Source organism: Lichenostomus cassidix, chromosome 5 (genome assembly GCF_008360975.1).
Source record: "Lichenostomus cassidix isolate B80296 chromosome 5, HeHo_3.0, whole genome shotgun sequence".
In the NCBI taxonomy this organism is placed as follows: Eukaryota; Metazoa; Chordata; class Aves; order Passeriformes; family Meliphagidae; genus Lichenostomus; species Lichenostomus cassidix.
Window position 1 is genome coordinate 6,938,638 of NC_139486.1, and position 25,199 is coordinate 6,963,836.

A 25,199-nucleotide genomic window follows, 5' to 3' on the forward strand; every position below is an offset into this window, starting at 1 on the left:
TCAAAGTGCTTTAATGAAACAAATTCATTAGGCTTCACAAAACTCTCCTCTCAGCATTACAGAACGACTGGTTAGATCTGATCGATGAATTTGATGGATTAATTTGATTGACGCCCAGAGGGTGCTGAGGCCCTGGCAGAGGCAGCCCAGAGAAGCTGCGGATGCCGCATCCTTGGGAATGTTCAGGGCCAGGCTGGAAAAGGCTTTGAGCAACCTGGCCTGGCGGAAAGTATCCCTGAGCATGACAGGGGGTGGAACTCGGTGCTAGAAGGCGAACCGGAACCGCCGGCACGCCGCTGAGGGCGGAGCGCTCCGGAGGGCGGGAGCGGCGGGCGAAGCCTCGCGAGAGCGGGCGGGGCGGCGGCGGCTGCCGCGCTCCTCCCCGTGCCGTGCCGGTGCCGGCGAGCGAGGCCTGCGCCGGGCCCGGGCCGGGCTGTGCCGGGCGGCTGCAGCGGCGGGAGCGGCCGGGCCCCTCCCGGTGCGGCGGGCAGGATGCCGGGCGGGCGGGTGTGCGGCGCCTGCGGGTGCGCGGAGATCGAGGTGGACGCGGCGCGCGGGGACGCGGTGTGCACGGGCTGCGGGTCGGTGCTGGAGGACAACATCATCGTGTCCGAGGTGCAGTTCGTGGAGAACAGCGGCGGAGGCTCCACCGCCGTGGGGCAGTTCGTGTCGCTGGACGGTGAGTGCGGCCGGGCTGGGCGGGGCGGGGCGGGGGGCGGTGTGCGGAGAGGGAGCCCGGGGGCACAGGGAGCGGGTGTGCGGAATAGCGGGTGATGAATGGAGAGAGGGTGCTGCGGGGACGGGGGGCATGGCAAAAGGGAAAGGGTGCTGGAAGAGGTGTGAACGGGGACAGGGGGAGTGGGCTGTGAGTGGCGTGGGACTAGGGACAGGGCACAGCGATGAGCGACCCGGCGGACAAGGAGCTGGGGGTGCTGGGCGATAGCGGCTGAACAGGAGCCCAAGGTGTGCCCAGGTGGGTAAGAACAGCAGTAGCATCCTGGCCTCTATCAGCAATAGTGTGGCAGCAGGATCAGGGCAGTGACCGTCCCCCTGTGCTGGACACTGGTGACGCCACAGCTCGAGTGCTGTGTCCAGTTCTGGACCCTCAATTCAGGAAGGACATTGAAAGGCTGCAGCGTGTCCAGAGAAGGGTCTGGAGTGCAAGTCTGGGTTTGTTTAGCCTGGAGAAAAGGAGGCTCAGGGCAGACCTCCTCATTCTACAACTCCCTGACAGGAGGGTGCAGCCAGGTGGGAGTCACGCTCTGCTCCCAGGGGACAAGGGACAGGACAACAGGACATAGGCTGCACCGGGAGAGGTTTAGGTTGGACATCAGAAAGAATTTCTTGACGGAAAGGGTGATTAGACGTTGGGATGGACTGCCCAGGGAGCTGGTGGAATCACCGTCCCTGGAGGGGTTTAAGGAAAGGCTGGATGTGGCACTCAGTGCCATGGTCTGGTGGACAAGGTGGTGTTCAGTCATAGCTTGGACTCAGTGATCTTAGAAGTCTTTTCCAACCTAATTGATTGTGTGATTCTGTGAGTTCAGGGACAGGGGATGGGGTGAGGGAATTGTGGGCAGTGTGGGGAAGGGGACAGGGAGATGCTGTGCCAGAGGGTGGGGTTGTGGGGATGCTGCCTGAGGGAGTCAGGATAATGTATAGGGGAGATAAGGACACTGTGCTGGGAGATAAGAACAACGTGTAGGGAAAAGGGTGCTGTGCAAAGGGGTGTGAGGGACAGACTGTGGAAAACCATGTGCAAGAGAGGGATATGGATGGTGCCTGTGCGAGCTAGTGCTGCACAGGGTGGGAATGGGAGAGGCAATGCATGGGGGGACAGTGTGCTATGCAGGGTGAGACAGAAATGGGGTGGGAGAGGCTGGGATGAATAGGGGAAAAGAGCTGTGCAGGATGAGAGAGATGCTCTGAGTGTGATGGAGTAAATGCATGAGGGCCTGGAGCAGGTGTGTGAGAAGCTTTGGGGCTCTGTGGAAGGGCTGGGTGCACAGGGAATGGGGAGGTGGATTAAGTTATTTGGGCTAGAGGACAGGAAAGGTTGGGTTGGGTTTTTAATGGGTAGAGGGACTATGTGAAGGCACAGAGTGAGTCACAGAGGAGAAACAGGCTAGAAGTGAAGGGTCAAGAGTCTCCTGTCAGGAGATGGGTTGGGGTGTTTGTGTGAATGCTCTGGAGGATAAAACATATAAAAAGGCCATGTCAAGAGAACATAGTGTTTGGAAGAGGAGGGAAGGAAAATGGGTGTGGGGAGATTGTACTGTTTGAAAGGGGAGAGATGGAAAATCTGTTTGGGGAATGTGTATAAGGAGAAAGAAACATAAGCAAAAGCATGGGAAAGAGCTTAGCAGTGAAACAAGAGGCTCTGATGGATTGTATAGCTGTGGGGAAGAAAGAGGAATTGTGGTGGAGAATGCAGCACTGGCTATTGGAATTTGGGAGTTTACTGTGGGCTAGGATTTGTCTGATGCCATTCCTGTCTTCCAACTCAGGGTGCTGGCTTGCTCTTTTTATAGCTTAGGAGCAGCTCTTGCATCCTTCACTTTTTCCTGTTGTGATGTGGAGACTACATTTTTAAGGGCTTGTTCTGCTTTTTCCCTCCTCCCCAAATTATGCAGGACAGATGGCATACAAGCAAGAGCGCATTTTGGGATGCCTTTATCCTTAAAAAAAAAAAAGCCAAAAGGAAAAGAGAAATGCACCATACTGAGGCTTTTTTACTCTTCTGGATAAATTGCACAGTACTTGACAAAATATCTTTAAGGGATAGCCTTTCTCTTTTGTGTAAGTCCTGAGATGCTGCTGTTGGCTAAATTTTTTTTCCTGGATACATTAATTTGTTGATCTTGTATTCCTGGTTAGTTACCTGCTATATGTTTCCATGGAAAAACAAAGTCTAGTGCCCACGAATAGGCACCCAGATAGGCACCCTAAAGGTGGTGAGTGTGTAAAAATGAAAATGTGATTGCAGCACATTCTAACATTCTCATGGTGGCTTTATCTGGCTGGCACAAGGTGTGGCTGCAGGGGCTTCACTGTGTGTTCATACTGTGGTCGTCTAGCAGGTCCCCACATGCACTGATATGTGTACTTGTGGGAAGTGTTGTTTGTGGAAATGACAGAACAGGACTTTCAAAGCAATGCTGTTTGTACATTTATTAAGTGACTGCAAAGATGAGTGAGGGTGAGGCCCTGGCACAGGGTGCCCAGAGAAGCCCCATCCCTGCAAGTGTTCAAGGCCAGGTTGGATGGGGCTTGGAGCAACCTGGTCTAGTGGAAGGTGTCCCTGCCCATGGCAGGGGATTTGGAACTAGATGATCTTTAAGGTCCCTTCCAATCCAAACCACTCTGTGATTCTGTGAGTGCAGGTCCTGTTTCACACCAGCAATATTTTAAGGAAATTAGGATATGGGTGGCTTATGCTGGTACAGTTATCTATGTTACAAAACAGGTGCTTCTGTTGTGAATTTTTTTCCTTGACATAAACTGAGTGATGCAAGCTAATCTGAAAAGATGTGTTTGTGCTGCAATAACAGTGTCTTCATCATGAGTGCTTGTCTATTAATGTGTCTAGGACTGATTAAAGTCCTCTGGAATGGGTAGAAAAGTAATTTACTGTGTAAGAAGGACTTTGTATCTCTACAGAGGGTGGGGAATTTACAAAGGAATGTATATTTAAATCAGAAACAATGCATTTGCTGAAAGCAAGGTTTTCTGGTAAGTTACAACTTTCAGTGAGTTCTGATTATGTTAGTAAATTTCCACAGAAATTACCAGTTTTTTACACATTTCCTGTCATCTTTACATCTGGCCCTGAGGGATTCCCTGTGTATGAGATGCCTTGGTCTGAGGCTCCTTGGACTGTGGTCTGGTGATCTCAGACAGCCTTACTGTGTGAAGCATTTGCAGTGTCAGAGGTGCCTAGGTTACTGTTTTTGAGTCCCTGGCTCATGGTTAGTAGGGCTGGGTGTCTTGGAGAAAATTTTCTGGGGTTTGCAAAGGATGAGGGATGTCAGGTTCGTTATTGCAGGGCTGGGAAATGAACAAGGCTCCTGGTGTCTGTGGACTTCAGAACTTCTGGCTGTACAACAATATTCCCCAAATCCTTCCAAGATCCATGACAGCTTTTATTTGTGCACTAGTACATGCTGAATAATTACAGATGCATTTATTAATAATTTATTTTCACCTTCATGGCAAAAAAGCAAAAGGGAGTGGAAAGCACTGAGACACTGATTTCTCTTTTCTATGTGTAGCAAAACCTTTTATTTTGCCAAGCTACCTGTTAGGATTTCAGAATCTTGCATCTGTTTGTTGAAGGAGCGAGTCCTGCCCTTCTCTATATTAACACAAAGTGGCCAAATCCTTGCTAATAAGTCCTGTAGGATCACTATAAAGCATCAGAAATCCCTTCTTTTATTCTCTCAGAGTTGGAGGAAGGTGTGAACTTGTGCTTGGCTGTGAATAATGGGTTTTGCTTTGCTTTGCATGAAGTCTTGGGCAAAGCAGGCTAGTTAAGTCTGTTGGACAAAAGGATAGAATCATTGAGGTTGGAGGAGAACTTTAAGATCATTGAGTTGCACTGTTAGCCCAGCACTGCCAAGTCCATCACTGAACCATGTTCCTGAGTGCCACATCTACATATACAGGATGAGCCAACAAGGTAGAAGTAGTGAAGGACAAAATAGGTGCTCTGTACAGGTAAATATAGGGTAACAATGCTTTTTGGCAAAGTGACTTGCCTTGCAGATCCTTTGGAGCTTTCTAAGGAAGCTGGTAAGTGGGCAAAGCAGATGGTTGGATTTTCAAAGGCAGATCAGCAGGATTTTTCACCAGAAGCCTTTTGGTAAGTGGACAAACCAGAAAGTTGGATTTTCAAAGGAAGGTCAGCAAAATCCTTCACCAGAAGCTTTTATAGAATCTGAGCAGTCCTTGATAAGGAGAAGTCTTCACAGAGCAGAGTAGGTCTTCAAATGGTAAGAAATCTAGACTAGAGAGAAATAATATGTCTCCTGAAGGAGGTGCCAGTGAAATTACATAGAGTCTGGACTGATGATCTGGCAAACAGGTGAATGGTGAGTTAATGAGGTTTGTGGGCAATACTAAAATATTTGGGGTAGTAAAGACTGTAGAAGGACCTGTTGCTTTTAGTGGATGGGTAGTAGGATAGCAGATGGCATTGTGTTGCTGTGAGAGTTAGGATTGTTCCTTTCTTCTAAATGTGGGATGGTTTCTTCTGCATCTAGACTGGCTAGGATAACTTTGGAAGGAGATCCCTAGGTCTTAATGGGTAGCTCTATAAAAATACTTAGCTCAATGTTCATTCATGGTACAAAAAAACCTGAGTGGGGAGGGGAATGTTAGAAGATAAAAGATTGTGACAGCATGTCTGTACACTGGTATGTATCCACAGCATTACCTCCAGCTGAAATGCTGTGTTCAGTTTTGGTGGTTTTCTCTCTTTTCTTCCCCTTCCTCAACAAAACCTTTAATAGAACTAGAAAAGATACAGAGAGGGTGATGGGGTGATTAAGAGGAGAGCTTCCTGAAGAGCTTCTCAGTTAGAATGACTCAATAGACTCAGCCTCTTCAGACTGGAAAAGAGATGATTGAATGAGGCCATAGTAGAGATCTGTAAATCCAGTAGAATAACACAACAAGGATGAGTGGCTGCTCAGCATCCCACATTTTAAAACCTAGGGAGTGCTAAGAAATCTAGCAGCTAGCTGATTGCAGAGGTAGTGGATAGGAGGTGCAGAAGCATTAGGAGGTTTTGTTTGGTTGGTTTTTACAGGAAAAAACCCCATGTGAATCTGAAGTTGGGGATGTAAAAGTTTACATGAGTTTAAAATGGTTGGGCAGACAATGAAAATGTGTAGTGGCCATTAAAAATATACATTATTTCTGGTTCAGGAAATCCTTGAGCTACAGATCTCTAGACACTGGGAGATTATATGAGAGAAATATCACAACAAGCTTTCCTGCTGTCTTTTGTGTTCACTTGTAGGCATATATATTAATGGACTTTCTCATTCAGAGGTAGGATACTGGACTAGATAGTCTTTCAGTCTGATTTGGCACAGCTGCTCTTTTGAGTTCTCACAGGAAGATCATGTTCTTTGAGCTTTACAGAGCTAATCCCACCATTCCTTTCAATGCTGTCTGTCTCAAGGAGTGGCAGGTCAGCTCTTCCTGCAAAGTACTTGTCACTTCTTGGGTTGTGAACTGGTAAGTTCTTTCATTAGCAAGGGAATAACCCCGTCATGATCTAGAAGGGGCTCCTGTGTATTGTTTTGTTAATCTTTTGAGAGAAAAGTCCTCTGAAAGCTTTGATAGGCCCCATAGTGATTTAGTTAGTTGCAATTCTTAATTCTTTTGTGAGTGGTCGCAGCCAGGAAGGAATCCAGTCTCAACACTCCACCCTAGATATGTTACTGTCTTGAAGCTTGTGAAAGACCAGCCTTGAAATTAGACTTCTAAACCTAACTGATTTGACCCTGGATAAGTCAGGTACTAGTGGAGAATGGTTGCCATGCCTATTTGAACTCCAAGGAGCTCTGTTAATTGCACAGAAATTGTTTGAGGAATGTACTTTTCCTAGCTGAGTCTAGTTTTGAACAATAACTATTCACTTTATAATTGATAGCCAGTTCAGGCCATCTCAAACTAGCCCAAGAGATTGTTCTCTCTGACTTGTTACCAAATTTGGAGAGCTTTTGAATTCTGGCAGTTGCAATGAATGTGCCTTGCTTTTTATTTTTCTTCATACCCAAGTTCTTAACAGATGCCTATCAGTCACTACATCTGAACAAATCCCAGCAGGAAGTACAGCAATACAGGGTCTAAGAGTGAGCTACATTTCTCCTTCTCTGTTATGCTATAATTGCATCCTGGAAGATGGAATTACACCAAGCCCTTTTCCAGTTTGCACTGGTTTGATGGCTGCTGCTTTTGTAGAAAGGCAAGTTAAGAGTTGTGTGCCATGTCTGAAGGTGTGGAGTTCTCTGATTGCTTTTTCACTGTGTCTGGGTGAGAGTTCCCTGTCTTGTCGTAGATGTTGGGAGAAACTGTTTTCACAAGTATTGTCTTTGAAGCTGACAGGAGAAAAACTGAAGTTGAAGAGAGTGAAAGCAAAAGCTGAGCATGGAGCAAACCTGACAGTCCAGATTTCTCTTCAGGTTTTTGTTTGAAGAAGCTGAGAAAGGTGAAGTCTGGGAGTTCTGACACTAATCAAAGGAGAAGAAAACAGTCCCAGCTGGGAAGGTTGATATGCAGGCAGCACAGCAGCCAGCTGGAAGATGTAACTGAGAAATACAGCATGAAGAAACGATGCTGCAAGGTGTGCTGAGCTCGTGATCCTCAAGCATACAATGTTTGGGAAGGCTCAACTTCTTTTTTTCCAGAAGCTGCCTTTAAATGCTTGGTAGTAAGTTGAAAAAAACAGATCTGATAAACTTTTTGGTCACAAACCATATACTGCTGGCTCTTGCTGTCCCTGACTGGCGTCTCTCTGGGGTTCCCCCAAGGCTGCCCATGGCCCAGGACCCCATCCCAGACCTCAGGGATGTCACTCCCTGCCCCAGGGACTGCATAGCAGGGCCAGTCTCCAGCTCCCCACAGCCTTGCTCTGCCTACCCATGGGCCCTCTAGAGCCAGGCTCATGTCCTATCTGGCTTCAGCCCATCCCTGTGGCCCTGTTTGGACATTTTGGGGCTGTGTCTGACCTTGTTCCCCTTGCTGGGCCTGACCCTGACCCCCATGTGCAGTCTGGACCCATCAGCCCATCCCTGGACCCATGGAGGTGCCTGATGCCCTCAGCTCTTCCTGTCCCTGCTACAGAGTTCAGGGTCACATCTCTGGTAAAAATTTACATTCGACTTATTATTAAGTCTTTTAACTTAGTGACTAAGCCTGGAGGTTTTAGGGCAGTGGCAAATACACAGACACAGTCACAGAAACAGGCTTCTGCAATGGGCACTGACAGCATCAGTTCAACTTCAGCACCAACTCAGGATCACACAGAGCTCCTGGCTCTGGTACAGCAGACATGCATTAAGGCTCTGCATCTCCAAATGTACATGAGTTTGCACTTATTTGAGGCTGGTGGGAGGTTGTCTTGCTTTTGCTCATAAAGAGAAAGGGAAGTTGTGAACTAGTAGCCCTTAACACACCAACAGGTGTTTGTTAAAATTTTAATGTGGGAGGTTCCACAACATTTGTTAGTAGCCTGCTTCAAATTTGAGAACATCAAGGAAGACTTTATTTCTACTGTTACAGGGTTTTTTGCAAGTAAATGATAATGAACCTACTAGAGAGACACATTAGCACTGCCACACATGCTGAATGTGTACTCTTACTCTCCAGTGTCCCATGACAGATTTAATGTATCTCTTCAGTAAAGCTGTGGTATGCTCAGTGTCTCAGGTATACCTGTGGAAGCTTACTGAAATGTTTTCTATACTATTTTATCCTTAAAATCTTTGTTTTTACATCGAGGCATGTGAGCTACATTGACCTCGCATGCAGAACTGGACAAGAGTTTGCCTTGATCTAAGTATTTCAGTCTTTTGGGGATTCTGAAAATGGAAAGTTGTGGTAAACAAAGTGGAGAGAAGAGAGAGACTGATTACACAGAGAAAAAACCTTACATAAAATTTAGGCTAAGCTTACTAGTCATTAATCTTTTGTACCTTTTTGTCCTCTAGAACTTTGTAAGATGGACAACTACTGTCACAGTGAGTGCTAGTGAGACAGTTGAGGATGAGCCCTGTATTGGATTCTGTGCTTTTGTGTACTCAGTTCTCATGTACAATAAAGGATTCTTGTGTATTTTTGAATATTAAAAAAATTAAAGGAGTAAGGGTTTTGTTTTTAATCAGTAGTCATTAATTAGTTTCCATGTAAGATATTGATAAACCAAGTCCTGACATTAAATGGTTCTTACAGTGCAGCCTCAAACAGTCCTGAAGTGGGCTCTGCCAGCTTGAAATGAAAACACTGAAAAGTTAAAATGGGTACTGAAAAGTTAAAATAATATTAATACCAACAAGTTTCCAGATATTTGTGGCCCAGTTTTTTAGAGATGACACTAATTTATGGCTAATTTTAAGTCATGCAGAGTGGTCATGATGTCATTTGCAATACAGAGAAAAAAAGTATAAATATGTGAGATTTACAGACATTTTGAGGGAAATCCTGAAGAGTATCTACCTGTTTTACTCTGTGCTAGATTTCCTCATTACAAAAGTAATTCATAATCATGCTGGTTTGGGAAGGAGGAGGAGGAACTTCCATCTAAAATAATTATCTGCTATATGTTTTAATGAAATGAATCAAATCCATTTTGCTTCTCTCGCCAAATCCTCCAGGTGGCAATCGTGCACCAGAGTTAATCTGAGGCTTTTTCTGGCAATGAGTCTTTTCTATGCTGTCCCTGGGATGGCAGCAACAGAGGGTGCTGCTGTCAGCTGTGTCAGTGCAGAATCAGCCACATAACTTGGATGCAGGCTGATTTCATTGACTTGGGCAGTCCAAAGCTGGGTTGTGGTGGATGCAACAGTATATTATCTCTACAGTTGCTAGTTACGAAAATAAGCCCTTGATAATAAGCTATGATGGAATAGATTTAAAGTTTATCTAAGTTTATGTGGCAGTACTGTTTCAGCAGCTCTGGTACCTGCAGACCAGTTAATTTCCCAGTCAAAACATCCCGGAAGGACAACAAAAAAGTTGGAGTAGCTATACTTCTGAGCTGCTTAACACATCTCTCCACACCTTCTGTTGTTCAAAATTTCATGTAAATGTCCAAAGCAAGCTTGAAGAGAAAAGCAAGTTTCAGTTATTCAAAGCTGCAAATCTTGGTGAGTTCTAAAAGTAATTGTAGAGTCACAGAATATCCTGTGTTGGAAGGGAAAATCCTGTGTTGGAAGGGACCCACAAGGATCATCAAAGGCCAGCTCCTGGCCCTGCACAGGACACCCTAAGAATCACAGCAAATGTCTGAGAGCATTGTCCAAATGCCCCTTGAACTCTGTCAGTCTTGGTGCTGTGACCACTTCCCTGGAGAGCCTGTTCCAGTTCCCAGCCATCCTCTGGGTGAAAAACTTTTTCCTAGAGGCCAACCTGAATCTCCGCTGACACACCTTCTTGCCATTCCCTCAGGTCCTGTCACAGGTCACCAGGGACAAGAGCTCGGTGTCTGCTGCTCCTGAGGAAGTTGTAACTGCAATGAGGTCTCTGCTCAGTCTCCTCCAGGCTGAGCAGACTGAGTGACTTCAGCTGCTGCTTGTGTGGCTTCACCTCTGGACCCTTCACTGTCTTCTTGGCCCTCCTTTGGACACTAACAGCTTAATGTCTTTTTTATATTGTGCCCAAAACTGCCCCAAGGACTTGAGGTGAGGCCACCCAGTGCAGAGCAGAGAGGGACAATGCCTTCCCTCACCCAGCTGGAGATGCCGTGCCTGATGTCCCCCCAAGACACAGTTGTCCCTCCTCAGCAGATGAGCAGATGGGAACCCTGGGAGGCACCACCTCATGAAGGAGTGTATTTGAGTTGGCTTAGGGAAATGTTAGTGTTAATGTTGAAGATTTGTCAGGCAGTGTTCGAAGACACCAAATACTTCTCGGATATATATTTGTATATCTTGAAAGCTGAATGTGAAAAACCAAAAGCATGCTTAATTCACTTTGTAAGTTGTGGGGGAAGAATGGAAAAGGTCAAGAAATGTAAAAATTGCAGTTAAGCTGGGATGTTAATTTGGTTGTGCCTAGCAATTGCTGTTCCTTTCCTTTGTACTTTTTAAATGACTAGCTTTGTAGGGATTTTTGTCTTTAAATTAATTTGATGATTTCAGGGGTTTTTTAAGAGTTTATCTTTTTATTACCCAGCTGAACAGTTATGTTAATGAGTTTGGTTTGCATTTTGCTTGTAAGATTAAAGCTGATGGTGAGACTACATAGTCAAAGGCAACATTAGTTTTGCAGTTCTGAGAGTGTAAGTGCTCCACAGACTAGTTTTCTGTCAGTTTTTAAAGCCAAATGCTAAGTAGAGACATTCAGCCTTTCCAGTTAACTTGCTGAAAAATGGGCACATCAATTCTGATAGCAGAATCTGTCTTTTAGATAGCTCTGCTGGTATCTGCTGCAGTCTCTGTAGCTTGGAAAGAAATTACTTTTATGTATGATGTTATAGCTTGATGTCTAATGAAAAAGAATCTTAACAAAATCACTGAAGCTCAGCTTAATTTCATTTTGTTTGTATTATTCTGGATTTTAACTCCTGAGTAAGATAAATTATTTAGTTTTTAGTATTTTTTATCACCACTATAAGATTGTTTTGTGCAAGCTTTTAGTAGTAACAGGGAAACATTTAAAAAAGCTGTTTTGCCAATGGTAGTCCAAAGCAGTTCAGTATTTTGGTATATTCAGGGATAGAAGGGACTGGGAAATGGAGCCTTTGGGCACAGGAGGGGGCAATGGTGCCTTTGACAAAAGTGCTGGGGGAGCCTCCAGCCTGCCTTGCTCTTTGCTCCTGCCTTGTGGTTGGTATCTTTCTCCCCTGAACTGATGCTCAATATGCTCTCCTGCTGCAAGTCAGACTGGTGAGGAGGCCTGTAGTAACCCAAACCTCAAAACAACAACAAAAAAAGAGAAAACAGGAGGCAGATTTTCTGTTTAGATTTGCTACTGAAGAAAAGCAATGTAAAACTATTGTCATTGTTGATATGTTTTTTGGCCCAGTAAACCATTCTTACTGAATGTACACCAGAAATGTTATGCCTGCTGTAGTAACTTGGTAACCTCTCTGTCTTTCTGCATTGGTTTGTTATCAAGTGTTTGTGGAAATACAAGGCTGCACTTGTAAGAATGGCAAGGAGATGTTGCTGTCTGTAGTAGTCAAATACAGAATTGGGAGGGTTACCTCTGCACCAAGTGAGGAGATCACTATTGAATGTTTTTCACTTCTAATTAGGATGTTGGACTGAAGTACTTAATCTGTGGGGCATTTATGTGAGAGCTGATTATTGTTTGTTGAAAGGATCTGTTGATGAAGTTGGTATGTGTTGTGGATAGCACTGGAAACTTAATTTAAAGGTTATATGGAAAATTAAGCTTTGAAGGCTGATAATAATTCTGCAGGAATATTAGCTTATTAGCTTTTCTGGGTTTTGGTTTGGTTTGGTTTGTTTTTTCTTCTCAGTATAGATGTACATTAAATGCAACTAAGAGGAGACTAGAGCTAAAAAAGTCCTGTAAGAGGGAGCAGTTTAGGTCACAGCTTCTCATCACTAGCACCTGCTATGGAAGTATCTTATTCAGTTGTGTAGAGGAAATGCCCTGAACTGCTTTAAAGAGCCACTTCATTCCCCGCTCCGTGTCTATCCCAAAGCCTTTCTAGTTTGTTCTGAAGAGCTAGTGTAAGAGCAGAAAACAGCCACAAGAACTTAAAGAAAAGCTATAGGCATCACAGACAACAAGATGACTTTTTTCCCTATCTTGAAGACCAGACTACTTGAATTAAGTAGAAGTCCAATTACTAACAAATTGCTTGTTTTCAATCCTGTGCAGTTTAGCTTTTTGGTCTCACTTGCTGTTAAGCTGATAGATTCAAATATCCTGCTTGAGGTAGCCTGATTGTTTTCAAAAAGAACCTTCCTGCTTTAGTGGGAGACTGTTTCTGTCCTTGGTAGTTTAATTCCCTGTTCTGCAAGATTGGTTTGCATGAGTAGTTCCACTGACTCCCAGCCATCTCTGCATTCAGGCTGCTCAGCATTGGCACAGATGCCCAAACCAGCCTCTAGTTTATGCTGATTTACAACTCAGACTTCTTTCAGTCTCCAACCTTTCAGGCTGTAAAAGTAGCAGTTCCAGACTTGCAGTTTTCGTAGCCTGAGTGTTGCTGTGTTTACCTAATGACAAAGTGAAGTTACTTTAAAGTAAGTGTTAAGTCTGTAGTAGCCAACACAGTCATTATTGAATGCTAAACATGCTTTATGTTCCATAGTGCCAGTAATTACCTATTAAAATTCTGCATTGAATATTCTTCAGACAAAAACCATCAACTAAGCAGTTGTTTAGAGAATTGAGAGATTTATTTTGAGAAATATTTTACAGTGTTGATTTTCATGTTCTGCTTAAAACAGGCATGGAGAGATATTTGTATGCTCTTTGGAGCTGAGATTGGGAGGGCTAATGGAGTCATATAATTCTTATGGTACCCCAAAAAAGAAATAATTTGCACAGTATTGGTACTTGATGTCCTAAGTCCTTTAAGACCTTTTTAATGTAATTTGGCATGTTGTAGATTATACAGATACTGAATATAGTGGCACAATAAGTTTTATTTTAATATTTTAATTAAATTATTCCCTTTTACATGTCTGGTGTTTGTTTTTTTCCCCTAATAGGTGCAGGGAAAACACCGACTTTAGGAGGAGGATTCCACGCCAGCCTGGGAAAGGAGTCACGAGCACAAACTCTACAGAATGGTACTAGCAAATCTGAGTCTTGTTGATGTGAATTTTTTTTATTAATATGGTTGATTCAGTTAATTTTTAGTTTTGAATGTGACCTCAAAACCTTGGCAGGCCCCTCATTATTCAGTGGACAAGGCTGCCTAGTGCTGATTTTTCATTGTGCTCTCATTTGGCTGCTAAACCTGATTTATGAGTTCATGTAGCTGACTGACAAAGGGTAATGGCACCTGACAATACTACTGTAGTTTAAAAGGGCTTTTTCAAGGTTGACATGCCCGTTACACCTTTTTGTTGTCTGTTAAACTTATTGTGGCTTTTTTTTTTGCCAGTTTTCGGGGTTCTTGAAATGCTTTATTTGTGTTTATTTTTAAGTATAATTCTTCAAATATTTTTGGTCTTAAGCAATAGAAGTGTGAGATAATGCATATAATAATCGTGCTTAATATGTGATTGTTGAATAAAAAGAGGAAAAATGGAAAAAAGATTTTAGCGCACAGACGACATTAAAATAAATATTCTCATTACATGCTTTACATTTTAATTGATATCTCCATAATCTACACTCTTTAAAGACAGTGAATAAAACCAGCTTTTATTCCAGGAGCAGAATGGTCTTCCAGTTTGCTGTTACTCATATCAAGGGACAGGAGTTGTCATTTTTTGGCTAATTAATACTCCTGTCGCATGACTCTTGGAGATGACAGCTGATGGACTGTCATAGCAAAGTCTCAGAAGCTGACATGTAATTAACCAGGGATGTAAATGGGTTTTACTGGTAAGGTGCTCATTTGGGGGGGATATTTTAGAGAAGGCTATTTTCCTAAATTAATCTTACATTTGCGACTCAATACAGAAAAATCTTGCCTATTTTATGCCTCCATAGGTATATGAAGAATAAGATTGATCTGATGTTATACCTTCATAGGTATAGACAGGTTAAGATTGATCTATGTCACTGAAGTACAGTCAGATTACTTTACTCAGCATTATTCAGCTGATGTATATACAGATTGTTTTCTATACAAAATGTTTTATTCAGCTGTTTGTACTTAAGAGTATTGAACCCTCAAAGTAAAGCTTTCATTTTGAGCTAGTTTCCGTGTCAGGTCTGAAGTTACTATCTTAGGAGTTTTAAATTTCCTGTTTAACATGTAACCTATATAAGCAGTGGGATAAAGCCACTAAACTTTGTGAAGTCTGGTTTTGGATTAAGCCACTTTAATCAAAACTGTAATTTTGAACAGGCAGTTTAAAAATAAATTGGCTTTTTGTGCATAAGAACTTCACAGTTGTCTCTAATTGTAGAAAAGTAAAATGCTGATGGAAGGAAATCTGTCTTGTTGCTTCGTGGAGTGTTTGAATCCTTCAAAAGCCCTTTTGGGTATGCCAAAAGGTAATCACAAGTAAAGACAGTGTGGGTGTTTTTCTAGAATCTAAACACAGCTTTTTTCTTGGATGAGTGTTTGCTGGGGAATATGTCTGAGCATCTTCCTTCCCCACAGCTTTTGTGTGTGGGGCCTCCCTGATCAAAAACAATGATTGTGACTTGGCTGAAGTATATCAGCATTGTATACAAGAAATTTTAGTTGCTTTAAATGAACTTATCTCCCAAACAGTCTTGAAACAGGAAAATAATTTGTCTTTTCGCTTACACCTCTCTGAAGCTCTTTGCAGGTTTTCCTTCTCTTTTTTTCTTCTTGTGTCTATCCTTTATATAAGGAGTAAGTATTTGGTCTTTGATTTCTGTAGCCAACCTACATTTGTCATGCTGCCAATCTGTCTCTGGGAAAGTTCTTTTCAGTGAGCTAAGTGATGTTCATGCTCAGTCCCAGGCATGACAACAGCAGCTGATATTTCAGGTAGAGCAATTGGTGTTTGAAAGGCTTTTCTTTTCTGCTGCTGTATAATGAGCTGGTTGTCTGGTGCTTTTAATCACACTTGTGGCTTTACATAGTTTTTAATTGCAAATTGAGCTATGGCAATGAGCTTACAAAATCTCACCCTGTCACTGTGTGCCCATGATCATGGCTTTTTTGGGGGGATGAAATTATGTTATTATCCATTATGGTTAGACTTGAAAGTGTAGCAAGGTAAATGAACTTACTGTATGTATTTTAAAGGAGAGGTATGGAGTTGTTCACTGCATGAAACTGAAGTGCACTGGTAGTTAGCTATATTAAAAATGAACAGTTGTCCTTGAAGGGGTAGAAAAAATGCCGAGCTACTTATTTATTTATTTGCTAGTGCCACTACCTTGGCTTTTCCAGAATTAACCGCGCTGCAAATGGAGTGCTGAAATTCACTCCCGTGGGGCTGCAGGTGCAGCACAGGCTGTGAGCAGCTCCAGGAAGCCTGGTCCTGCCACTCACTGGTGGCTGCAGCCCGCAGTAGTGTGAGCACACGATTCTCTGCTGTACCATCCCTGCTCCGTGCAGGCTGAAGGGAAGAGCCAGGCTGTGGGAAGCAGGGATGGAAGTCCCCAGGGTGCTGGAGAGCAGCTGAGAGCTGTGTGTGGTCTGAGAGTGCTGGCAGGTCTCGCTCTGCGCCTGCTCTGCTTGCCAGCAACCTGCAGGCCTGACGTGCTGCGGGGAGAAGTCCAGCAACAGAGCAGGGACTTGCTGGGTTTTAAAAAACAACCACCTCCTCCTGCTATCCCTCCATCCCCCCACTCCTTCCCCATGTAGTTTGGGCCAAATTCTTCCTTACTGTAAAGTCTGTCTTTCCAGGGGAGGTGGAAGGGAGGTGATCTGGACTCACTGTCTTTTATTTAATTACCAGCAAAGCAGCTGGGCTTGGCTGAATGTGTGATGCTGCTGTTTTTTGAGGCTTTTAATGAAAGGATGTTTAGAATTAGATGAAGAGCAGTTTTGCATTAGAATGCTTAAGGTAATAACTTTTTTTTCCCGTCCACTCTAAAGTGAAGAAAAGCAAAAATCCCCCAGCAACTGCTCATCAGTTCTGGACTCTTCTACAAAATAATTTTGTGCATTGGTGTTTTTATAATTATGTATATATATGCTCTAAACAAAGCCATGGACAAACCCAGATAATTTTTTTTTCAGGTTTGTGTTAGAATGTCCATTACACAGAACTAGTCTCCCTTACCACATGTGCCTTTACTGTACCTTTCCTCACTATTTATAATGCAGCAGGCATGGCAGTTCATAGTTTTTCCCTTTCTTTGCTGAACCAGCTGTTTGTGTGTGTTCGTTTGGGAATTGGCTGCTTACAGAAACTGGAGTCTTGTTTACACTTGCTAAAATATTTATGCAGGGAAGACTTAATACAGTTGTATTTGTTCATAATCACTTTGATTTTCAGAGTGCAGTACTGTGCTAATTGAGTGTATGAAGCTCCACAAGTTCAGCAAGCTCAGGCCTACAAACTGCTTTGTATCTGTGCATACAGACCTCATTTTTGTAGTAAAAACCTGCACAGATGTGAGGTGATGTGGTGTTTCAACTTCAGCTTTGTTTTAAAGGATATGACAAAACAGCTAAACATTGCTGGTTTTGTGAAAATGAAGAATTATGAATAAAATACCAGCTTGGAGAGGGGACTTTTCAACAAGACATCTTCCTCTGTGTCTGAGCCTCTTCAAATTCTGACAGTATTGGTCAACTCTTACAGTCACTTGCAGGACTGAAATGCAGAGTGATGTCTCTTTAAATTCCATTTTACAGTTCTGTGCTGCATTACATAATCTCTCTAAATAGCCAGTTTATTCTTGTTTCCGTGCAGGCAATCTGCTCTCACTATATCCGTGTCAGAGTCGTTGTTACAAGGGAGTTGTTCTTGACTTGGAACTCTTGATACTTTCAATAGTCTTCAGTGACCAAAAAGAAAGGGGAGAGGGGATGGAGGGTCAATGACATGATTATAATTTGAAAGCTTCAGTTGCATATATTCAAATTTGGTTTAAACTAAGTTTGAAGGTTGCAGCTGCATCTAGCTTAGTCCAATTTCTGAACTGTTGGGCTGTGTTTTTAATTATTTCTTTAAATGAATGTGTGTTTTCCCTCAGTCCTCTTAAATACCAAAACATAGCTAACAGTGTTTTAATGCTAAATGGGAAAGTGTTTCTGAAGATGTTCTGTAATGCATTTTTTACTGTTTACATTTAAACTATTTACTTAATTCTTTAACATTTGTTGTCATCACTCATTTCATAGCTGGTTTATCACAAGTGATTATGGAGGGCTCTGCTTCCTCCCAGAGCTACACACATTGTGAATTAGACCAGGACAATATGTTACACATGTAAAGAACAGAAGTATCCAGAGGGGAGGAACAGAGAACACTGTTTAACAAAACTAAAACAGCAAGAGAAGAGAGAATAGTGGAATCCTAGAATAACTGAGATTGGAAGAGACCTGGGGGCTGACAAAATGGTAGCTTTGAAGTTGCATTAAGCTCCTGAGGGCCTAGGGCAGCTGAGCTCCTGTTATCACCAAGGAAGGACATGACACAGTTGATGGACAACCTGTTCTCTAATGGTTGGCTACCCTCAAAGTGAGGAATTTTTCCTTGTGTCGAGTCAGAACTTATTTTGATGAAATGTAACTTGCCTCTTATCCTTTTGCTGTACATCTCTAGTGATGCAGCTCTGGCTTCATCTTTATAATCTCCCACTGCATAGCTGAAGATACCAAAGAGACTTCTCCCTCAGCTTTCTTGTCTTGAGACTGAGCAAATTCATCTGTCACCCTCATCCATGTGCTCCAGTCTCCGAATCATCATAGGGACTCTCTGCTGCACTTGCTCCAGTATGTCAATGCCTCTTCTGCAGAGGAGTCCTAACTCGACAAAGTACTCTAAGTAGTCTCACAAGTGCTCAACAGGGGATGATAATCACTTCTCTTGACCTGCTGGCTGCAGTCTTAATAACGTGGCTCCGGGCTGAAGTTAACCTTCACCACTGCAACTGGGTGCTGCTGAGCCATGTTCATCTTTTTGTCCATGAGGAACCTAGATCCTTTTCTGCAAAAAAGTCAGACAGTCCCCAGCCTGTGTTTTTTCTGTGCAGTTTTTCTGTCCCAGGTGCAAAAAAATTGCATTTGGCTCATGAGGCTTCTGTCAGCTTATTCCTGCAGCATCTTAAGATTCCTCTGAGTAGTGGCTCTGCCCATCAGCATGTTGGCCACTGTTCCAATGGGATGTCATCTGCAGGCTGGCAAAGGAAACCTCCTGGCCTATTGTTCATGTTGTTAATGAAGGCATTAAAGATTGACCCCAGTATCAATCCCAGTTGTAAGTCTGCTGATAAAAGTGTTAAGCATTACTCTTTGAACCAGGCCAGCCTTTCACCCAAATTGCTGTTCACTGGCCTAGTCCAGATCTCTGCAATTTGTCTGCCAGGGACAATGATGAAATGGGATGAGGGAAGAGCTGTGGTTACCGTTCATCTTGACTGCATTCTGGCTGTTGCAGTTGGGTGTGATCTACCCTAAAATCTGCACTAAATCTGTGCTGGCAGTTCTGGGGTAACCTTGGTTTTCGTGTGTCTTAAAATGGTTTCCAGGTAGATTTGTAGCCTTCCAAGAGGCTGACGGGAGCCTGACTCACCTTTGGAGTCCTACTTCTCTCTCTGGAAGAGAAGTCTGATACTTGCTACTTTCTAGTCAGAGAGAACCTCTTCAAATTCCTACAGCTTTTTGAAGATGGCAGAGATTACTCTTTTTCCCATCTCCCTTTTCATCCTCAGATGTATCCCATCAAGTCCAATTAACTTGTGTGTGTAGATTTTGCTTAAGTGAGCCCTTGCTCAGTCTTCCTTTACCATGGATAGTTGCTTACCTCTTCTCAGAACGAACTGAAGCCCTCTGAAATCCAGGGTTGTAATTATGCTACCCATCTTCCTCACACCCCTCAAGATCTTGTTTATCTTGGGTTGCAGTAACCAAGCCTGCCATCAGACTTTACATCCTCCACCGCTCCTTTCTTTCTGAAGAGTGGTAGGAGTATTACAGTGCTTGACGTGCTCTGGAATTCCACTGGATTGCCTGTGCCCTACTGTGGTTCCCTTACATTCACACATTCAGGCTTTTCCTTTGTACAGAGGGAATCCCTGTCACCTTCCCTGTCTGTCCTTCTTGTGGAGCCTGTAGCCATGTGTCTCATTACTCCAGTCATGTGAGCTGTTCCACAATGTATCTGTTACATCCCAGTGAGTTTGTAGTTTTGCAGCTGTGCATAGGCTTTGAAGACTTCCAGGCTGTTTCCTTCATTAGATGCAATCTTTTCTTTGACTCTTCCTGCTGTATCAATTCCTGCCCCTGGCTTTGATTTCAGTAATGAAACTTCTAGTCTAGTCTCTCGGCCATTTTATGTCCTTCTTGCCTTCATTTCTGTTGTGATACAAACTAATCCTAATCCTCTAATCTCTCTGTTTATTAGAACTACATCGAGTTTTCTCTTGTTGTCTTTTAAACTAATCATTGCTTGAAGTTCTCCTTTTCTGGTTTTGCCTCATATCTTCCTAAATTTCTTTGCTCACTAAGGCTTTGAAAGACTTCCTCTTCTAGTCGGACTTCAGTTTTACCCTTTGATCTGTCTACTGCCTTGTCCCTTACGAGTGCTCTGTTATCATTAGCAATTTCTCTCTCATCCATTTCCTTCATCTTCACATTTAATGTGTTAACTTCCCCCATCTCTCTTTGAAGGAAGATAAGGGGGCATCTTCTTAGTTTCATTTATGATGATATTACATGTTTTTTGTGTGTGGGTGTGTTTTGTTGGGTGGTGGATTTTTTGTTGTTGTTTGTTTTGTTTGGTGATTGTTGTTTCGAGTACGACCTTTTCCTTTGGTAAACTTCTTCAACCTCAACATACCTCTTCCATCTAGTCCTGTGTCACGGCTGGACATGGGTGGCAAAATTTAGATGTCTGTGTGAGCTCCTGTTTCTTGTCTTCTTTCAGAGGCTTTGCATAGAGGCAGACAGATTTAGGGTGTGATTAATTTAATCCGAAAGGAAGTCAATGACTCATTCTCTGAAGCGTCTGTTTCTCTTCACTCACTGAAAGGAAGTCTATATTGACTAAGCCCAGTCACTCATCTCTGAAGATAAGGGTGATGAATCGTAGGCTTTGGTGTCTGCTGAATCTGCCTGTATTTGTGTATCTCCTTGTTGACACAGAGTTAACATGGCCAAAACTGAACTACGAATGAAATCCAACTGTTCTGCCCTTCTGCACGTTAACAAGTTCAAACTTCTTCCCACTGAGGCCACTCACAGCTTGCTTTCCTCCTGTCTTATAGATCCACCCTCTCCAGCATCTGCTAAACCATGGATGTGTCCTAGCCATAACAGTCACATATTTGTTTCTTGAATAAGTGTCTCTTGACTTTCATTACTCTTCCTCTCTCATCAGAACATGCTCCAGAGTGAGGAATGCAGGAAAGTTGTGACCTGGAATGCTAAATCTTTGGTCCTTAACTTCTTCATCAAAGAATTTTTAAAGGAATGTTGTTTTCCCATCTTGTTTGCCCTTTCACATTTTTGATTGCTGTTACTTACCGCATAGCAGGTCAGCAGGGAACTTTACTGGTGTTATTAGGCTGTTGTGTTTGACTTCCAGCTTGCTGGACCTCTGTGCTTCTGAGGCTTGCATGGATGTCAGTAAATGTGGCCTTTCCTGGTCCTCTGATTTGATGCAGGCTCTGGTAAGTCCCAGCAGCACAAGCCACAGCTTGGATGCTGGAGTGCCTGCTGGCTGAGTCTTCAGAGTATCTCAGTATCTTGCACACCTTTCTCAGACCTTCAGCTTCCAGGGTTTGCAGGCAAATGCACTAATCTGCAAAGACTTGAAAAGATGGGAAAAACACTTATTTAAGGAAAACAAACAAAAAAAACCTCACAGGCAGAAAACCTACTCTTTAGCCAGCATAAGTTACTCCCAAGGATTTGGGTAAAAGCAGAAGATTGTATTTCCCTGCCTGTTTCCCTGTTACTCTAGAGTTTGATTCAGAGGCCTACAGGGAGGCTGGGAGCCTTCTGGTACTCCTGCTTCTCCTAAAGCATATGGAGAATCTCTTCATTCCCGTTTGGCTAATGAGACTCTGTACTTCATCATCTCCAGTTACCTTTGTTGAGTTCATCAGCTGGTCTGGGGCAACCTTTTGGTTATACATTGATTAATTAGTTCCTACTTGAATTGAAATCAGAATTTTTTGATTGTGTTAAGTCGTGGCGATTTTTGTATTTTGCTGGGAAATGATGAATAAAGTACCTATCTTGGAGATGCATTTGATGTACTACTTATCCTTACAGGGACAGTATGATGGAAAAGAGTCCATGTGTCCTTTAATGAGATCTGTTAAGTATGTAAAGAAGAAGATCTGGGATCCTTTAAGTAAAGAGCAGAGGATCTGCTGGAGATAATGTAATGGTAGGATTTTGCCCAGAGACTAATTGACAACTTAAAACTTTGAGCACAGCATTCCACTGGGTTGAAATACGTGAGTCAAGCTTTGGTGGTCTTCCTTATTCTGTTCCTGTGTTTGCTTAGCCAGAAAAGGGAAAAATTACAAAAGTAATTTCTAAAATTCCTAGGAGGTGTTGGTTCAGTCTGTGACTGAGTAAACAGAGAGATTGTCCTTTGACTGAGGACAGTCTCTGTTGTTACTTTTTCTTTTCATTTTGAACGTTGTCTTTGAAGTTGAAGAAGAAAATTGCAGTCTTAATCAAATGAGTTAACATGACTTCTGTTGTCTTAACTAATAACTAGAAATATTTGCATGTTCAGCTGCTTTGAACTAGTCTGTTTGTGACTCTGGAGTTAAAAGCATCTTTCATGATTCCTTTGCTCTGTCTCCTCTCCTGTCTCTACTCTGTCTCTTGGTTTATTAGCTGGGTGTGGGCAAGAGAACTCTTGTGCAAGGGAAGCACAAATCTGTGCTTTATTTTATCAAACAAGAGAAGAAATGCCCTCTAAAGTTCTGTTTGCTTGTGAAATTTCCTGCTTGGATTTTAAAGTTTTGGCCTTTTGTATCCCCAAATTTGTCCCTGTTAAATTTGACAATTTCTGTGTGACACAGAGTAGCACGATACTGATCACATCTGTGGAATTCACTGGTGGAGATTTATCTCCCTGCAGCCTTGTGTAGGTAATTGGAACCTGTTATTTCTCTTGAGAGCAATCCTTTACTTAAAGATAGTTTACCTAGCGGGCTAATGTTTTATAAAACATTTGCTTTTTATAGTACTATTCACAAGGAAATGAACTTTTATATTAATAGGTTTATCTTCCTTCTTGGACAGTGTGGCAGAAAACAGGAGACTGCTTCTCTCCTTCCTCCCCCTCTAGTAATATCTATAAATTTCTGTGCTAGTAATCTGCCTCCTCTAACAAGCATCTGAATTAAGCCATTTTAGCTTTGGAATGTTGTTAGACAAGCAAAAATATACTCCAGCTAATATAGCTTTGGTTTATGTTCTGTATAACTGCTGCTCTCTTTTTTGATAATGAAAGAATATGTATGTCACTTTTGTGGCATAGGACTGTCTTAAACATTGAAACGTGAGTTTTGAAGTGTTTGAGTCATTTTATAGGCACTGTGGCTCAAAACTTGAGAGGGGGAAGGTTGTTGTTGCTTTTTAATGCTGTGTTCTCTGATAATACTGAGTTCTTTTCATGTGTTGAAAGTGCCTTTTTGTTTGGCTCTGTGGAATAAATTGGAGTGCTGGTGATGTGACAGTACAGGAAAGCATTCCCTGAGCCTGACGGTCTGCAAGTGTGATTTGCTTTTGGAGCTATTGCATTTTTCTTGGAAGATTGTTTTTCTGAAATAATGGCCACAGCATTAAACTTCTGGACCTCTGAAGAAATAACAAATAAAAGAAAAAAGTGCCTGTGTACCCTGTTTTTATAAGGAGAGTGTGATTTATTTGTTTATGTCCTTGCAAACACCCTTGTTCTCATTTCACCTGCACTTTGCAGCTGGAGATGAGCTAGTTGTGATCCCAAGCTGCTTTCATCTTGTCATGACTGCTCTTGGAGGAAGCAGCATGTGGTGGGCTGGGACATAGGTTACATCAGACCACGTGTCTGTGAAAGGATGTGCAGGCACATTGTGTTCCTGTTGTGTTCCTGTTGTACTCCTGTTGTATTCCTGTTGTACTCCTGTTGTATTCCTGTTGTAGGGCTGTACCAAGACCTGTCCACCCACATCTGGCAGGAAATTTCTGCTGTAGGCAACCAGCCGTGGCCGAGGGAGCACCATCAGAGCAGTATCAGCAGTGCATGGGGTGATGCTTCTCCACATTGTCACCTCCTTCCTTGGGCAGAAGTGCACGTGCAGCTTTGGTTGTCCTCATGTCCTTCCCAGTTTGTGTGAGGCATCATCCCAGATGGACAAGCATGGCCACTGCTTGTGCTTTTGTACAGTGAGTGTTGACAATTCACTCAGGCAAAGACTGGCTCCTGCTCAGTGCCTTTGCTACAGCAGCATTTCTCAGGCAAACAGTGCACTGGTGGAAAACCCAAACATAAACACAGGTGCTGTATACAAACAAATAGAAGCTACAGAATTCTGTACCAGCTATGAAATGTGTATCAGTGGGAATGTCCTGTATCCAATACAGCCACACCAGCAAATTTATTAGCAGACTGACCTGTGTCAACCCACTGCTCAAAAGAAGAAACCACCAAAGCCTTCAAAACCCAGCTCGGTTCCCAGCCTGAACAACTCTGTGCACTCCAGCAAGTTATCTTTGACCTGGATGATTGCAGTGCTGGGATTTTCTGCCCTCCCTGTAGGTTGTTGTGTCAGCCCAGAGGGCTGATTTGGTGATGTGCAGGTGGGAAGGAGCTGTTGTGTAAAGGGTTAGAAACTCCTCCGAGTGGTATTGCCATCAGAATCCCTCATCTCACAGAGCTACAGCTCTGGAGTCCAGTCCATGGTAGTCACCTTGTAACAGCAAAGCCAGTTCATTCCCAGCCTTTCCCAATCCTCAACTGCCCTTTTCCACCCTGTTCATCCAAATATCTGGGCCTTAGCTTGGGCAGTGCACCTCTCCACTGGGACATTGAAAAGATCTGGGTTTCACGAGCAAAATTAAAAAAAATAAAAAGAACCAACTCTTTTTATTTTTCTCTCTCTATTTTCCTTCTATCATTTCACTCCTCCACATGCCACCATAAATTGGAGGAGGGAATGGATGACGTAGAGATGAGCAGGAGCCTCTTAAACCAGTTCTGCAGCAGGAGAGGCTGAACACAGAGCTGCGTAGTGAGCTTCTCTCTCTTTTGCTTTTTTCTTAGTTTTTTAAAAACACTTATTTATAACCCACTGTCCTGTTATGTTCAGTCCTGCACAGTCAGAGTGAAGGAAGGTGTTTTCTGTTCTTTTGGCTTGACTTAATATGAGTGGGAAGGTTTTTAGAAATGTTCTGTTCATTGACTGCTGCTAGCAGATGGATGCTCTCCGCTTGAAGTGCCTCAGGCCTTGATATCTTCCGTTTTCTCCCCCTCCCTCCTCCCAGCACACACCCTGGAGTGTGCAGGCTGTGCTAATTTAGTCACAACTTAAAAAGGAGTGATGAAGAAGAAATGCTCAGCTCTAATAGAATTCTTGTCGCTCGTGACATCTTTAGGGAGTACATTTTCATTTCAGGATCCCTAAGGATTTTTCCAGCAATGTGTATTAGATGTTCTGTGATGCTTCAATGGAGCAGCAGTAAAATTTGTGATGCATTTTAGGACCAAAAT

General features: G+C 43.0%; 1 protein-coding gene across 2 annotated transcripts in view; it reads left to right on the forward strand.

The window, feature by feature from the left end:
• The first annotated feature begins 364 nt into the window (after nt 1-364).
• Nucleotides 365-25,199, forward strand: part of BRF1 (BRF1 general transcription factor IIIB subunit) — a 170,540-nt gene continuing 145,705 nt past the window's right edge. For both annotated transcript variants that reach the window (XM_085061172.1, XM_085061171.1), the window contains exons 1-2: nt 365-679; nt 13,422-13,502. In XM_085061172.1, the coding sequence (XP_084917298.1) occupies nt 493-679; nt 13,422-13,502 (268 nt within the window). In that variant the 5' untranslated portion in view covers nt 365-492. The remainder of the gene's footprint in view (nt 680-13,421; nt 13,503-25,199) is intronic.